This window comes from Chanos chanos, chromosome 8, assembly GCF_902362185.1.
Source record: "Chanos chanos chromosome 8, fChaCha1.1, whole genome shotgun sequence".
NCBI classification, from domain to species: Eukaryota; Metazoa; Chordata; class Actinopteri; order Gonorynchiformes; family Chanidae; genus Chanos; species Chanos chanos.
The window spans coordinates 27,140,022-27,158,057 of record NC_044502.1 but is presented as its reverse complement, the minus strand read 5'-3'; the positions used below and the strand labels follow the sequence as shown (position 1 = coordinate 27,158,057).

At 39.5% G+C, this 18,036-nt stretch overlaps 1 protein-coding gene across 1 annotated transcript; it reads left to right on the top strand.

The window, feature by feature from the left end:
- Positions 1–1,652: 1,652 nt before the first annotated feature.
- Positions 1,653–11,681, top strand: mpzl2b (myelin protein zero-like 2b). Its single transcript, XM_030782712.1, has 5 exons — positions 1,653–1,853; positions 7,882–8,048; positions 8,484–8,694; positions 9,633–9,795; positions 11,100–11,681. The coding sequence occupies exons 1-5, from the start codon at positions 1,790–1,792 to the stop codon at positions 11,266–11,268; spliced, it is 774 nt and encodes a 257-aa protein (XP_030638572.1). The 5' UTR covers positions 1,653–1,789; the 3' UTR covers positions 11,269–11,681.
- Positions 11,682–18,036: the final 6,355 nt, after the last annotated feature.

The window sequence follows — 18,036 nt, the reverse complement described above, 5'->3', positions numbered from 1 at the left end:
TACCGTTTTATCACCAGCTGCTGCGCTTAGCCTTGTTGTTGCCACCACAGCCACACGATGGCGGCAAAAACGCACTACGAAAAGTCACAGCCGATCCTTAATTTTTGACCTACGTAAACAGGCGGCGTTTGCATGCGAAAACAAAGTGCTGCAGTCGTTACATCTCTGAAAAGAAACTCGCCTGCTCTTGAAACCACTGCAATCACTGCCCCTGATATAGTTGAAGTGTCGTCATTGTTAATTTGTTTTGTGACTGGGGAAACGAATCGTGAGAAGTTTTTATGCAAAAATTATATATTCTTAGGTTGCAACAGTTATGTGAGCAGTTGTGAATGCAGCATAATGAGTCTAAACACGAGTTTGGAATAGTTTCAAGCATACCATAACTTTTTGTGGTACTTTATTTTTAATGATACAGGGGAAACTGACCTTATATTAATTATAACATTGATAGTGCTTTGCAGAGGGTTCTGCCATGTCTGCCTAAGGCTTAACAAACTGTAAGAGAGGACACCCTTGATTCAGCGGCGCCGGAACCAGTTTCAAAGCCAGATACAGAGACAGATACGGAAAGCTTAAAGCCAGTGGCGATACCAGGATATCATAGCTTATGCTACACTGCAATTTCGCGACTTCTAATTTGATGAAATTAAAACGGTCAAAACGCAGACATCGGAGCTGAAGAGTCAGCCTTAAGAAATCTCTCAAACCAAACTGTCATTCTGGAAAAATAAAGAATCAAAAAATTAATCCAAGATAGGGACACAGTCCAGGTATCATGGGTCACGGTCCTTTTCTATGTTTCACTACCCGCAGCTTGTACAATATCCAGACACAGACAATCGCGCTCAACAACACAACTCAGCACAGCTGTATGCAGTTGCGGGTGGACCACTATACGCGTTCCATAATGAGGGGAGAACTGCCAGTAGATGTCCGTGATTAGTGTGGGGAGAACTGATATTCATTTAATCATTTGAGAAAATATGCGTTCAAAACGAAAAAAAAGAGGCGTGGATGAGGCATTCCTGTTTATTATGTTTTGTGTCAAAGCCACTGAAATGTTTTCAGTGGGCATCAATATTATTCTGATAAATGTATTTTTACATGTTTAGAGCCAAATGTGCCACAGATAATGTTAGTTACGGGTGTCTCAGGTAATTCTTAAACTAGTACTTACACACATTTCGTAGAGCAGAGAGCATGCCTTGACGCGCAAAGAGTGCAAAACCTGGCGGCGTGTCCTAACAGTGCAACTTTGAAATGCGTTGGTATTTTGGAGCTTAGGAAATGTATGAACTCCGCACAATTCACTCGGTTGTGAATAATGTTCAGTTTTTCTTAAAGAGTGGACGTCCTATCCAGTAGAGTACCTTGGAGGCAGGCAAGCAACAACATAACAGGAAACATTTTGTGTGGCATTTATTTCAACATAGGTCTTAAAGTCATCCATAAAACTAATGAACCAGTAATAATGCTGTCAGACATATACATTTGTAATTGTAATCCAAAATAGATCAGCTGTAAACGATTTTTTAAACATTTATTGTTCACAAGACAGGTTTTGTTGCATTTGGATTTGACTTGACTCCACCTCTGGCGGCTTGTGATACAGTTCAACAGGCAGAAGCGACGACTAAACACCGTGTGAATAGGGCTTTCGAAGTTTCCCCCCAAAGTGTTGTAACTTGTATCTGATAAGTATACATTTTATAAAGTAGCCTAGACTACGAGTGACAAACGGTGTTCGTAGGATAAGTTGTCAGTAGCAGGGTTGGTAGTTTCTTAGATGTTCGCTTTAATGTGTCACAGATGGATTTACCTGTTCGCTGTCCTCGTCGGGCTTGCGCCAGGTGAGTGTCTTTATGCACAACTTCCTGTATGGTACGCTACTTCGTGTCATTTTCAAAGAGGAAACTCTTCAGTTATTTATAAGGTCAAAATGGATCATTGTCTTTTTAGATTGAACTACTCCGCAACCGATAAAGACTTGTCTATCCTGTTGGCCACCTAAGATATCTGCCACCGAATCGATCAAATCCGCCATTACGATACAACTATTGTAAAATGTTCTTAGCTGGAATCTTCGCTGTGACGAATAGCTCGAATGATACCCAGATTCTCCTAAAAAAATGCTCCTCATTTCAGTTTACTCAGGTCGGATGTGTGTTTTAACTGCATTTATTGTGTTTGGTTTTTTCTACCGTCCGGACGTAAAATCACCGGTCCCTCTTGTGAACTGAATTTTGACGCCACCTGTCTTTCCAAAATCGGGCATACGATGTCTTAACACCACAACACCCCAGGTTCGGGCTGTACTTTGTTTAATGTCAACAAGATTTGACACATTGTGTCAACTATCCTAGTAAACTTCATACATTCAAAAGAGTAAGCCAAGTATACACTTAGCAGACATATGTTTTCTCATGGTCGGATTTGTTTCGAAACTAAATGTATAATTTAAAAATTAGCAGATTTAGCCAGCTTTAACTCGATGTGTTGTTTTGGTGACATGATTCTAAAATTATGCTCGGTAGGCTAGTTATTCTTTTGTATAAAACATTCTTGACTGGTTCTTATTGGATTTGGATTCTGCAAAGTGAAAGTAGGTCTAATCTGAGCTGTGCTTATCCTGTGCGTGTGTGTGTTTTAAGGTTCAGGTTTTTATTACAAAATATAAAGGCTGCTGAGTGTTTCCCCTTCATATTATGCTCCTCCCTTACCTTTTCATAATGTGGTTGAGATAAGGGTTAAGAAAAGGGTTCGGCAGTGTAATCTTAAACCTGTCGCTAGGAACAAAAATGTCGATGACAAATGTGTTTCCTTTATGTATCATGTCGTTTTTATAACAAGGGTGCATCTGACTGGGACTGTACTGCAAAGTTTGTTGGCGCTGTGTAACACTCCATTGTAAATACGGTGTGTGAAACTTTCAGTCAAGAACCCAAGCAAGGCTTTGGTTTGCAACATGGCGTGGGCGTGCGCGCGCGCGCGTGCGTGTGATCTTGCGTGTGTGTGTGTGTGTGTATGTGCGTATGTTTGACATAGGTACGTCCGGGAGGGCGTGTTGTCATTCTAGTCGTGGTTTCGGCGTGACTGTAGCCTGTTGCACTGTGGCACATCTGTCTCTAAATACAGTCTGGGAAAATCTGGTTCGAGAAAGCAAGAGCTTGGTTTACGAGACTGTGTGTTTGCATTAATTTGTGTACAAATGTGACGTATTCGGTTAGACAGTAATTTACATTGATAATTAGATTTGTAATTTATTTAAACAATTGTTGATTTCCAAATAAGGAAAATCAATTCCGAGTAAATGTGTACTGAATGTGTAACAAAATCATCATATGTTACATTGTTTTGTTTTGTGGGATTAAATCTAAATTGCTTTTAAGTGCTTTTGTGCAGTGGAATGCATTTGTGTGTTTATGTGAGTGGAACTGCTCAGAATTGTGGTAGTGTTTATGTTTTTAATGGGAAAAAGACAGAATATGCTCTCTTGACCTCACACAGCACACTAAAGGACAACATTAACTGCTAATAATGACAGTGTTGAGATGCTGCTCAGTTGATATGGTTCATATTCTGTTGTAGAATTACATAGAATTACATAGAATAGAATTACATTTCACAGCAAACAATTTCAGTTCTTCAGATTCATCTGCATGAAATGATTGGTTGCCATTGTCCAGCGGCACACAAGCAATTAAATAAGCTTTGATTTAGACATTCTTTGAATTCTTATGGGTTTCAGGTCATGCTAAGATTGCATAATGTTCACTGACTATACAACAAAATCCATGTTTTGTTTTTGAAAGCCAGTATCTTGTGAGGGCCAGATGTGAGAGGTCTGTTGAACCATTCTTCAGATGCTTAAAGAGTCCTTATCAATCTGTCTTGATGCTGTCTCAAAAGATGAGTCCAGTGCAAACTTGTCTTTAGTTAAGCTCATTTTTCTGTGTAGCAGCTGGCTGGGCCTGACAGATTCAAATCCAGACCATCAAACTTTAGTTACACACACACACACACACACACACACACACACACACACACACACACACACACACACACACACATAATTTTTGGTTATGTGATAGTGTTATTGGTGGCAGTGTAGTCAGATTTTGAGTAAGGATTTAAAGATTGGACAGAAGAGTTTTAAGGATAAGTAGGTGGTTAATGATGAGAATGTCTAGGAGAAATGCACATGCGTGCCTAAAATTAGTCATTTTCATTTGTTTGGGGATGTTTGTATCTGCTGAAGTGTTCCCCAGTTTAAATATTTAGGGCTTTAGCCTAACGTTATTTTGTGACACTTCAGAACTGTCTTTTGTGATATGTAATTTATGAAAGTGGCTAGAAGGCACTGTAGGGTTTTCTTTTGGGTGTCTGATAGCTAATGCTAATTATGATGAAAATCAGATCTTCTCTGAAAAGCATCGTACATCTTGTCCGTCATGTCTGAGTTTACTGGTGCATTGTTCACTATGTTGTGCTGTAACACTACTGTCAGTGAAACAGCCTAACAGTGCTATTTAAACATGACATTAAAGTCAGCAGAGCTGGCAACACTATGCAGAGCACTTTAGCATTCTCAACCCTGTAAATGATGTCCCCTTTGCTGCCTAGTGTATGTTGTGACACGTTGACAAGCATGAAATAAGCTACCTACCTCTGTTACTACATGGGGTCCCTACAGTTGGACTGTTTGATTGACAACTATTTCATTGAGATTTCAGCCATGTGCATCTTTTTAAGGCTCCTCAGTGAATTAGGCAACTGTTGAGACTTGTTTGATTAGATATACACCTGTATGGGCTGTAATTCTTGGATAATGGCTTTGGCATTCCAGGGATCTCTTTCAAATCTGGTGTGTAGTGAAGGAATGTTCATGTAGTATTTTTACAAATACACACACCCACACATGCAATCTTGGTGCAAAAAGTAACCACAGACCTTAAGGAGGGGATTTTGCACCTACTTCCCAACTCAAACTGCAGTGAATGATGATTTGCCAAATAGAATAACAGACATTTGTCATTGTTTTCTGACATTGTACTTTTTTCATATATATAAACCTGAGTGTTAATTATAAAAGTGAAATACACCAGCAATGAACCACTCATTCAGCTAGAACTGAAATCTTAAATAAATGTGTTCAGTGAAGTATAATCATATTGAGTGTATTATTATCATCATCATCATCATCATCATCATCATCATCATTGGTGTCATCTCTGGCCCATCTGAAATGGCTCTCTAAAGGCATTTCAGCACTAATTTGTCAGGACTCTCAGACATGCCCTCATCTCACAGGTCCAGGTTTGTTTTGTTGTCCTAGTTGCTTTTGTTTTCCTGGACTTCGTGGCCTTTATCTGTCACAATTACTAAAGGGCAAACATCCATAAGAGCTTCTGTTGTCCTTTGTCTATTGTCCTAAGTAATATGTAGATAGACAACATAGACAGACATACAAAGACATGTGTAGATACTTATGTATTACTGCCTCTGCGCCCGGTGTGTGTGTGCCTCTGTGCCCGGTGTATAGGATGGGTTAAGTGCAGAGGTTCTATCCACTGCTCACAGTGTGTGTGTGTGCGATCACGGACACTCTGTTTATTTTATACTTCATCCATTGTCCGCTGTGATCACCGCATACCTGTATTAAATTGATCTTGAGTACTAGAGTGATTGTTAGTGTTGGTGTGGCTCTCCCTTTTTCTCTTCCATGTTCTAACTTGTCTAATTGCATCTACAGACAGTTTCAGCACATTGATTACACAAATAAACAACTGTATGCTTTACTATAACAGATTATTTGCTGTACAAATAAATCTGATGCGGACGGCATCTCTACAAACACAGGAAAGGAGGACAGATGGGGGGAAAAAACACTATAAAAACCTCTTCTGTGTACTTTATCTAAATTGAGCTACAGATTTAGTGCTGGTAATGGAGCTAAGTGTAGTGTTGGACCATACCATCATCTGAAACAGAGAAATAGACATACTACAGAGAAATGAAATACTAGAAGGAAAGGTTTTCGCTCTGGAAATTAAGTGCACAGAAAGGTTGCGGCCTTGAGAAGATACAGGTTGTCCTAGACTACTGTCTCTCTGTAGATAACCAGTTGGGCAATACTGCCATTGTAAGAATCTCTGAATCATCCTCCTCTTAATCTGCCAGGGTGGTTCATTTGTTTTCCATGTAGAAAATAGACAAAATGAATAGGGCGCCTGTTTTTTTATAAATGCTGATGCTTTGGATTGGTCTAAATTTGGGCCATGCTGACTGGAGTCTCAGGCTCTTAGTTCCTGCTGGACAACACATATATATATATATATATAATAGTGCAATTCTGATGATAGGTTTGAGTGTTTGATAGAGGAAGAAACTGAAAACCAGCCACTGTAATCCATCAGATTAATAATTTTATTATTTCTCCCCAAGAACATTATATTTTACCAATGTGCCAACCTGGCTGGGCGCTCACGCGATCGGCATGGTCAAAAGGTTATGAGCTGATGTGTAAAATGAGAAATTTGAAGAAAACCTGAGTTCTGAGGCCAATGTTACTCGTTTTATTTGACAGAAACCACCGTGTCGAGGTTGTTTCTGTGAAGTTTTATCTGTGAGTCTCTCTCAAGGCCAAAAACAGTAAGCACTTGGATCACAGCGAGTTTAGACCAGTGAAATGTAAACAAGTCAGCCAGCAAACGCAAACCCAGATAGACACACTTACACAGGGACGTCGCCACAAAAGGTCAGCGTCGCTAACAGAGATACCTCCTTCTGAATGCACTGCCGCTTCTGCCCAGATGAAGGGAAATTCTTTTATTCCATTATGGGTCTGACTAGCTCTCTTAGCTGTGCATTTCAGAATAGATATGGTTTGTCTAATTCAGGTGGACTTTGGGTAGGTTACTCTGAAATTGGATACTTATTATTGTAATCAGTAGCATGTCCCTTTGCATTACAGTAACATAGATTTTTTAATCTCTCTCAGTTACTTTTTATATTACTCTGTTATATTTGGGGTACTAAGGAAGCGATCGGTGATAAAAATTGATCAAAAATTATAAACTTGAAATACGTTTTAGCTTTCTCTGCAAATTAATTCTCTGCAGTGTGGACAAACCATTTGAATGGTCTCATCGCTTTCATTTCAGCAGCTTCTTGCCAGCATTAACTGAAACTCCTCTATTCAATCAGTACCCCCGTTCCAACACGACATCGTGAACACAATGAGGCACGTTGCCCTTTCCCTTTTCATACAGCTTGAGTTCCTTTACCTTAATCTACTGAAACTGAAAGCATAAACTCTATGGTTTGTTAACATCTCGTTACCCAGGAAAAGGGAGATAGGAAAGAGATGCAACCGTAGCTTGACTGCACCATCTGGAAAGGTCCTCATTTAACTTAACTCATCCCCAGTTGATTTTTTTTTGGGTTAGATGTCAAGTCTGTTGACATCTAATCACCGGTGACAGCAGACACTAACACAGAATGCACTGTGTAGTGCACTGCTCATTCCTCTCTGCTTCCCCTTTCCTTGTTCAAAGAATTTGTGTAACACCACGACTTAAACAGGTTCCATGACATAGTTCTCTGACTGAGCCCGCTGGCATCTTCTCCATGATGATTGTCCCATTAAAGATCAGTCACCTTATGCCTAGTCTTTCCTGTTGTGGATACTGTGGGATAACTGAGGAAGAATAACAGCTATTGGATCATGAATATTTTTTTCTTGCGCACAAAAAAAAAGTGTTCACAAATCATAATCCTCTGAATATATTACTGTGTCAGGCAGTCTAATGCAGTTTCAAGCCCTCTATTATTTCTATGTCAGTTACTGGCTGAAAAACCTTTCATTCTTGTTACTAGGTTTGTTGCACGTCACAGCAATGGAAGTTATAGTGACGAAGGAACTTGAGGCTGTGAACGGCACAGACGTCCAACTTAAGTGCACTTTTAAATCCACTAAACCCATCTCAGAAATGCTCTCTGTGTCCTGGAGCTTCCGGCCGCTCGGGAAGAACGTGGAGGAATCGGTAAGTGAGCGTAAAACAAAGCCGTAAAACAAAACCCGTTCAGAGGTTCAGAATTCTCCTGGTTTTTTTATCAGAAGATTACAATCACACATTCCTCATGGAAAAAGCTAACAGATGCTAACTAGGAGAGGAGAGCAAAAGATGGCAGGACCTTTTCCCCCCTAGGACTGAATAGAGTGGAATGGCGTGGGCATAAGACTGAACAGGAATGCATAAGACTGAACAGGAATGTCTTTTTTTTAGCTCACTGATGGAACACATGGAAAAAGTTGTTTCAGTGGCAGTAAGCAAAGATTTAAATAATTATATTCTCCACTGGTGTTGATCCAAAAGAGTCTGAAAGAAGGGTGACAGTATTCTCTCTCTCTCTCTCGCTCTCTCTCATTCTCTCTCTCCCTCTCCCTCCTTCCCTCCTTCTCTGCTTTTTCCATGTAGCTTTTCTTTTACCAGGAGACAGGTTATCCTCCCACTGAAGGGCGGTTTAAGGAACATGTCATCTGGTCAGGGGATGTTTCGAGCCAGGATGCGTCCATCACCCTGCAGAATGTCCAGTTCAACTATAACGGAACCTACCTCTGCCAGGTCAAGAACCCTCCAGACGTCCACGGACCTGTGGGAGAGATCCACCTGAAGGTTGTTGAGTCAGGTGAGACCTACAGGGGCTACTGAACGGGGACTAACAGAAGAGATTTCATATTTTCTAGGCATGAATAGTCGTACAAATTTCGTTGTACAATAATTATATGTTCAGGCCTTTTCACTGGGAAGTGTTTTAAAAGATATCTGAATGGCTCTCAGATCAGAAATGTCATGACTCAGTGGATTACATTACCACTGTCAGGGTTAAACGTTTCCAAAGGGCTTTGGAGGAAAGTTCAAATGTGGGGAAAATAAAATATAAATGTTATAAAAAAATATCTAAAATAAGCAACGTCATACTTGGCCTTCTACATCATCCTTAATTCCTGTTCTGTTTTCCTCCAAAACAGTTATAATATCAGTGTCTTCACTAAGGTCATGTTTTCATAATATATGTTGAAGGCTATGTGTTTGAAGCCAGAGTTTGCTTACTGGAACTATTGTAGAAAAGATTTTGTTTAATTATGCTGGAGTTCCTTGCTGTAGCAGAAGATTGTGTTTAGGCATTAGTAATATAATGTTGGGATTTTTGGAGAGATGGTGAGGTTTTTATCATGGTGAAGTTTGTACTGGGGATTATTTTTTGTTTCTACAAATGAGGCCTGCTCAGACTAAGGATTTTGATCAATATCTACCAAAACCTTACTGTACCACTGTATAGTAGAAAAGAAAAAGAAATAACCTCTTCCTCTCAAGCATTCAAAGGGAAGTGCTGTTTAGCAGTAACCACGCTTTCACAAGGGTTCAGCATGGGATATTTCAGACAAAGTGGTTTTTAGTGTTTTGGACGAGTTTTTTCTAAAGCTTGACATGAAGAGTAATATCACCTTGCATCATATTTTCAGTCTTTCACTCTTTTGTTGAAGTAACAATCTCCTCTTTCACTCTCTCTCTCTCTCTCTCTCTCCCTCTCTCTCTCTCCCTCTCTCTCTCTCCCTCTCTCAGTCACTTATTCTGAGATCCATCTTCTGCTCATAATTGTTGCCAGTGCCATTGGTGCAGTGCTCCTGATAGTCTTAGTGGTGGTTGGAGTTCGGGCTTGGCGGAAACAAAACAGGGAGACGGATATTGAGTTTGAGGAACGCCAGTGGAAGGACCCGACAGTGTGGTGAGAGAGAGGGAGGAGCTCGCTGGGGGGCGTGGCCTCTATTACACAGTCAAGTGGGCGTGTCTGCAGTTCCAAAAGGCGTGTCTCTACACTCCTATTGGAGATGCAGTCTCCTTTTCTGTGACGGGTTTGTTTTTCAGACAAAAAAGAAAACTGTTTGGTGTCTGGTGAATGTGTGTCTGATTATGTATGACTGAAGAGGATTGGGTGAACTTTCTGTTTCTGTTTTTTTTTTTTTTTTTTTTTACTTTAGCGAACAAATTGCCACTCTGTACACTATTTTACAATACCTGTAATATTATTATTGTCCTTTTTTTGTTTTTGTTTTTTTTCTACTTTTTGTAAATTTTGTGTAGAATGATGAGCTGCATAAGTTACGAATGTGAAGCGTGTTCTGAGAAATTGTTTTTAAAATCAATGTACTTTCTTGTTCTTTCTTTCTTTTCTTTTGTTTTAACACAACTGGTCCTATCAAATTTGGGTTTTTTAGGCATCAAAATCAAAGCTTTTGATGAAGATCATTTTTAACAAATAGTCCTTTTAATGCAAGATGTGTGTTCAGCACGCCAGGTTTTAAGAACCATTAAGTCATGTCACAGTAATCACAGCCAATTTATACAACTTCAAAAACAAAAAAAACAATTGAAACAAAATGACTTGGACCGCACTTGTCATTGGGCTGTGATTTTGTGAATACTAACCCTGGTGTGGGGTCTACTGACGTACATCAGAGTGCGGCTTTGACATCGATGGGGCTGACTGGTGGATTGGCCTTTGAATTTGGGTATGGTTGTATCTCCGCTTGGGGCTCTGGGGATTTGGACTTAACTGACATTTAACAGCATTCCCAACAGGTCCACGCTTCCTACATGAACAGAGCACGCAAGTTATGTACCTTTTCCTCAAACAAAATGCACAAATGTTTTGTGATTCGGTGACGTGTTTCAGGAAAAATATCCATTGGATGTGAAAAAGAGAGACTTTATGATTTCAATGATTCAAGACACAAAGTGGACCCCTTCAAGCTTTGGTGCACTGTAGGAAGCGGTTTTGGGTGGAGTATTACAGTAAGGGTAAAGGGTAATCCAAGCCTATTCTCCAAGTTAAACTGTTAATGGAAAAGGACTGTGTGACTGAACAAACAATTTGTGTATGTGTGTATGTGCATATGTGTGTATGCGCGTGCGTGCGTGCGTGCGTGCCTGTGTGCGTGCATGCCTGTGTACGTGCATGTGTGCATATGCACGTGTGTTTGTGTGTGTGTGTGTGTGTGTGTGTGTATTTTTTCTGTGTGAGAACATTAGTAAACCAGAGGAAGCTATTCATCTGCAAGCACCAAAGAAAGTTCTAGAGGTGGACAGCTCAGATGAGGAAATCTCTGAAGCTAGCAGCAATGAGGAAGAAGATAATGATGAGGAAGATGATGATGATGATGATGACGATGATGACGATGGTGGAGATGATGATGACTAAACCCAGGTACTGAGTACCAGACAGAAACTAGGAGGTGACAGAGTACAGCTTAACACTGTCCACTCATTAACCTGCCAAGATAGTCTTCAACTATCTAGATAAACCACAATCTATCATTCGCTAAAGCTAAACTTAGTTTTTAACCAGCCTCCTGTAGCTAGGCGGGTTGGCCTGTTTGACCGTGTTGAACGGGGTTCATTTGTGATTAAAGTGAATCTGTAGCTCAGGTGTCACTGTCTTAACTGTTTTTGGATGAATCTGCTGAGTCATCTGGGTGGTCATGTGATTGTGTGCAATAGTGTAAGTAGCATGCATGAGTGGGTTTTGGTATTGATTCCTTTTAAAAAGGATCTTGTGATGGGATATGACCTGTCAGACCAGCTGGGCTAAACACAATAACCCCCCCCCCCCCCCCCCCCATCCCTACAGCGCTGGAGAGGACGTGCCATCACTTCCTGGAGTGTGTGTGTGTATGTTTATGAGGGTGACTCTGTGTGTGTGTGTGTGTGTGTGTCTGTGTGTCTGTGTCTGTGTGTGTGTGTGTCTGTGTTTGTTAAGGGGACTCTTAAGTGTTTAATCTCTGCAGCCGCACATGGTTCAGCCACCAGTAATTCCTCAGGACTGGTCCACCATTTTGAGGACATGCAATCAAGAGAAAGAGAGAGAGAAGAAATAATGAGATTTCAATGTTTATTCAAGGTTTTAATCACAACCAACCTTTTTTAACAGAACTGTCAAGTATATTCCAGCTCGCATGCCTGCTAAATCTAGACTTGCACGAGATGGCCGTTTGTTTCTCAGAGACTATTGAATTACATGCACTATTAAGTTCTTTGTTTATATATCAGAGCAAAATTCTAGTATTGAGTTTAATAATGTTTTCAAGAAAATACATGTCTGTTCGTACATTTTCTTTTCATTTGTACCACAGTTTCAATTTATATTTGTAAAGGGTGTTTAGAGAGTTTTAAAGGAAGTCTTGTAAAAGAAATAAAACATTTCTTATTTTTTGAAATTTAGTCTGGAGTTTGTGTTCTGTGTGTGTGCGTGTGTGTATATGTGTGTGAGAGTGTGAGAATGAGGAATGTGTGCAACCAGTCTGTAAGTGAACTATTAAAAAAAAACACTTTTTGTCATACCAGACAGACCACACATGTGGATGGTCATGACACCTGGTCTTGTGTTTAAACAGTAACCATACAGTGTAAATCCAAAGTAAAAGACCCCTGGTCCACTGTCAGAGTGCGTCGTCTTTATTTACCATTTAAAATTGATTTCACTGGAGCATCAGCATGTTTCTTCAACTCTACATCACCATGATCTAACACAACTATAACTCAATAACGTTTGATTTTAGATCCTGTTTCTGTATAAAGATAGATTTTTTTTCAGTAAGATTCTGTCTCTCAGCCCTGTCCTGAAAGTCTCTCTGGCCAGATTATTTTTAAACCAGCGCTGCTCCAGTAAACCTTAGTCATTTTCCTCCCGTTGAGTTGTTGTTTAGGTACGGTCTCTGGGTGTGGGACACAAACAGAGATGTCCCAGATTATGGAGTTCTGTGAGGGGGGGAAATGTTGCCATCTGGTGGTTTAGTGTCTCACATAGGGCTGGTGAGATTTTAACATTTTACCCTAAACAAAGTTATCAATGTGTGGATGCACATACACTGCAAAATTCAAGATCAGTCAGAACTCGTTGCCATAAGTTATAGTCTGAACCACGGAGAATGTATTAGTTTTTATCACTTAAAATCATATGTATAAATGTTGTGATACAAAATGTGGACAGAATCATTGGTGTTTACTTGATTTTTTTCCCTTTTAAAGATTTTAAAGATGTTTTTTAAATTATGTTTATAAAGACTGGGTGCTCCAGTAATTACATGGAAAAAACAACTTCATACAACATACATGGTATCAGTGAAGACATACAAGACAAACTTTTCATTTAAATATGTGTGTTAGCAGGTTGTCTTATAAATGTGATGAACAGCCATGCTATGACTGGGTTTAAATCTGCAGACTTAATGAGAAGTCATGTAAATACAAAACTGGCATAGTAGCTTTGTAAAGAATCAGAAGAGCATAGCTGGACCGTGATGGACTTATTCACAACTAACATATCAGCAAAAATATATTTCTTTTCATGAAACACATTTTTGGACTCTGACAGTGGAATCGGTCTGAATGTGGGTCCACCATGGAGATCAGTTTTTACACTGTTTCATGGCTTTGAAAAACACAGGTGTTGGTTACGTCAAACCTCACCCAAACATATGATAACAAGAGTGTCTCCTTGGTATACTTCTCCATCAACTCTCCATTTCTTTTCAACTGTCAGACCTTATGTCAGAGGTTCTTGGTGATGATTTGACGTGTTGTGGACAGTATTACACAAGTGTACCATCATTTGTGTCTGTTTGGAAGGGAGGAGAGCAGGTATGTATAGACTGTAGTGATCGCCATGGAGACATAGGCCTGTATCTTACAGCTCCGTGGTTTTGACATAAGCCAAACAATACATGTTGAGTAGTGTAGTGGGAACCAACTTACTTTGTATCACAAAGATAATAGAGAAAAGAAAAGTAGGGTCATGACAATACATTAAAAAACTATTTAGTGTGTGTGTGTGTGTGTGTGTGTGTGTGTGTGTGTGTGTGTGTGTTTTTAGTTGTTTGTTTTTGTTTTCAATCCCAAGTTTAAGAAAAATGGTATGTTGCTATTTGGTTATATACAAAGAACAAAAAAATAAATTAAACTGAGAAAATACAGCATTTCTAAGTAAAACATCAGCAAAAAAATTCAAAATAGAAATTCTCTAAAGGGAAAAGAAATGTTAAAGATTTGTTAAAAGAAATATCATTTACAGGTAAATCATCTCTTAAAGAGACATAGTTTTGGAATGGGGTTTTCTCTAAAGTGTGTGTGTGTGTGTGTGTGTGTTTCAAGGAATTAGCCTTTAGAATCCATTTTTGTATATGTATTAAGCATTAAAAGCTGTGTAAAAAAAAACAAAAAACCTTTTCAAAGACATGTTCCACACTGCTGGAAAACTCAACACTGACAAAAGCACCTCAGAGCAGCTCTGAGCGTTTAACACGACTTTAATTTATTCAGTGACCTTGAGTGAAGAGGTGGAAGGGAAAACAGAAAAGACAAGGGGGGTGGTAAAGAGAGGGGAGGGGAGGGGAAAATAGAGAGGGGGTGTAGATTGACTGTTTATGATTCAGTCTGACTTATTCCTTTCCAGCAAATACGTCTTTGTTATTGACCTGCTGCCTTAACAGTAAAAACAGTAGACACTATATTTGTCCACAGTACACTATGTGACTGCTTAACGTTTGTGCGTCTGTTTCCCACGGACACTTTCCCATTTCAGCTTTGTTTATTTATATGAAGATGTTTAACAGAGGCTTGAGAGCACGTGTATGTGTGTGTGTGTGTGTGTGTGTGTGTGTGTGTGTGTGTTAACCATGCAGTAAATTAGTGAGTGCCAAGAGGTTTGTCTCCTCCTGCACCAGCAGAGGACAGTGTGTGTGTGCATGTGTGCGCGTGCGTGTGTGTGTGTGTGTGTAGAGGCAGGATAGACCTCTGATGAGGAAGAAATGCAGCATCAGTGGGAACTCATCCAGAAAAGGAGAGAAAAAAAATTCTCCTCAGTGCAGCAGAATGTGGAGTGCTGCAGAGGCCTGAAAAGTATGCTCGCAACTGCACCTCTGCAGTTATCCCCACCCTGTCAAAGGCGCACTGACCACTGCCCCGCTCATCACTGCATTTTATTCAATATCTCAATAACAGAGACAAAGAACCGATTAAGAGAATTAAATTATAGCTGTTCAATTTGTACCTCAGTGCCACTGATACTGATAATACCAGTACGTCATTATTAGACAAATAACATTATTGGCATAATTTATAACGCTTATTTTATATTATAATACCATAGGTTATGACATTAGCTCTGAGACCATCATAACCGGGTGAAAACTAGGTAAACTACGACTGAAGACTATAGATAGCTACCGACAGAGTTAACAGAGACAGTTTCCATTTACCCCGAAGGTACTGTAGCTGACTGAACAGTCTGACGTCAGCATAATTTACGCGAGCGAGGATGTGGTTTAATGCACGATTTCACAAATCTATGCTGAAGAAAACGCTGCTTTAAAACTGAACAATGAAAAATGATTTTGGGGTTACCAATTTTTTAAAGAAATGGACAGAAGCGTCCTGCCACTGCACGTTTTAAGATACTAAGAATTGTTGAGTGTTTAACACATTTGTAATAAGCCTACTCCACTATTCAAATCGTACATCACTTTGAGTTTGTAAATTCTGAGAATGAAAGTTCTGACATATCAAAACTGCATCGTTTTCTCTTATGACTTTTTACATGGACAGGCTTTGAGACAGTACTTGGTTTGGAGACCACACTTTGTAATTGTCATGACAGCCGCAGGCTTACATTATCCTCATCGTTGCTCTACTCGGTCCTGCAATCATCGCAAAACACAATGCCTCTGAATATCGGCCAAACCGATATTTCCACTAGATTTCTATATGGGTATTTTAAATTCTCGTGTCATTTTGGGTTACATTTACGTCGCCAACCATAACCAAACAGATTTTAGACAAACCAACCTTCTAACGACCAACAACACCACAGGTAACATGAGACATGAATTTAAGTGTCATAGCAACATAGCCTATGCTAATTATTTTAGTAGATTAAACGAGAGGACAAAAAAAGCTATTCATTACACGCCTTCATAATTTTGTGCGTTGTAGGTGAGCGTATGATTGTTGCTAAGCCTCTCATTTCTAAAAGTCCAAACTTTATAGCAGAAAGCAGAAAACTCCCAGATCCCTCTTTAAGCAGGCCTATTCTGTTACAAATTTTACTCAAAAAATGCGGTCATTAACAGCATTAGGCAGGCTGTATTTAGTCTATTCCCAGGTGACTGTCTGGTTCGTTTGTGCCGCTGACATTTCTGCTCTATGCTGAGTTATGGTCCTGTGAACATGCTCTTTACACCTGTTCTACTCCGACTACATTACGAAAAGTCATAGGTTTGTGTGGCTTTCTATATGTACAAAATAATAGTGGGCATATGCTTTTATAAGACAATGTCTCTTAAATATTTAGGTCCAACAGACCGGGTCACGCTGACATCAGATAACCCTCATCACAGGACGGCGCTGGGACAACGATGTCTGATGGAGTCCGTAACGTCGCGAGGAAATCAGCAGTTCTTATGGTGACCCCAGACAATGATCAAAATACTTTGCTGATAAATTTGATGTTTAAATTTCATGTCGAGGAGGAATCGATCACATCAAAGTCTGAAGAACGCGAGGAGCACTGACAGAGGAGTTTCTCCCGTGCCTCGTCCAATTAACAGGATATCAAGCATGTTACACGAAATAGGCTACGACTTTCCACGCATGATGTGAAACTGTGAAATTAACTGAAATAATAAACTACATAACTATAACAATATTATATAAACTATATAACTATAACTATATAAACTAAATATTATTTTATTATGTTGTGTGTTGCATCTTGATTTGGATTGGAAGCACAGGAAACACAGTAACTGCAAAGCACAGAACGTGGAACAATGTCAAAGCGGTGTGTCTGGTCGGTGTGATGTCACATGTAAACACTATTAGGTTTTTAAGCAAACATGCTGTCCTAAACTGTCATTAATTAACAGGGATGACAGTTGGGAGGAATGTGTGTCCGTCCTCCTCCCAAACCCAAACATTCAAGAGTCAGAACCAGAACACTTTTTCTTGTCGTTCAGAACACTCCCATAAATTCACCCAGATGAAAGTCCTATTGTGGGAGACATCCTCTGTATCTTGACAAGTTTGTGGTTACCAAAGCAGGTGCCATGTATAAGTCCATTGGACTGGCATGCTATGACACTAATTCTATCTATCTATCTATCTATCTATCTATCTATCTATCTATCTATCTATCTATCTATCTATCTATCTATCTATCTATCTGTCTGTCTGTCTGTCTGTCTGTCTGTCTGTCTAACGACCTCATTTTAATGAACTGAGTTATAGTAATATTAATTTCTGTTTGTTATTTTCGATTAGTTACTTTCGGTATTCCCTAAAGCCACAATGAATAACGTCCCCACACCTGACGTGATGAAAATTAGCCATAAATAGTTCAAATGACAAGAATGAATGGGCTACAAAAATAGATACGCTATCTAAGGTAAATGCAGTGAAAGCAGAACATGTGTAAGGTACAGCTGTGTACAAGGTCAAAGTGGAGGAAGTGCAGTAAGCAAAGTCACTACAAACACACTTATCCACTACACACTTATCCACTACACAAAGACACTACAAACACACTTATCCACTACACACTTATCCACTACACAAAGACACTACAAACACACTTATCCACTACACACTTATCCACTACACAAAGACACTACAAACACACTTATCCACTACACACTTATCCACTACACAAAGACACTACAAACACACTTATCCACTACACACTTATCCACTACACAAAGACACTACAAACACACTTATCCACTACACACTTATCCACTACACAAAGACACTACAAACACACTTATCCACTACACAAAGTCACTACAAACTTACTTGTCTTTCAACTTAAAATAAAAAAAAATGTAATTCAGCACAGAACACACAGAGGTGAAAAAAGATTAAAAGTTCGTTTAGTCTAAGTTCAGTCAAGCCAAAAATAACTCTTACCTCTGTGGAG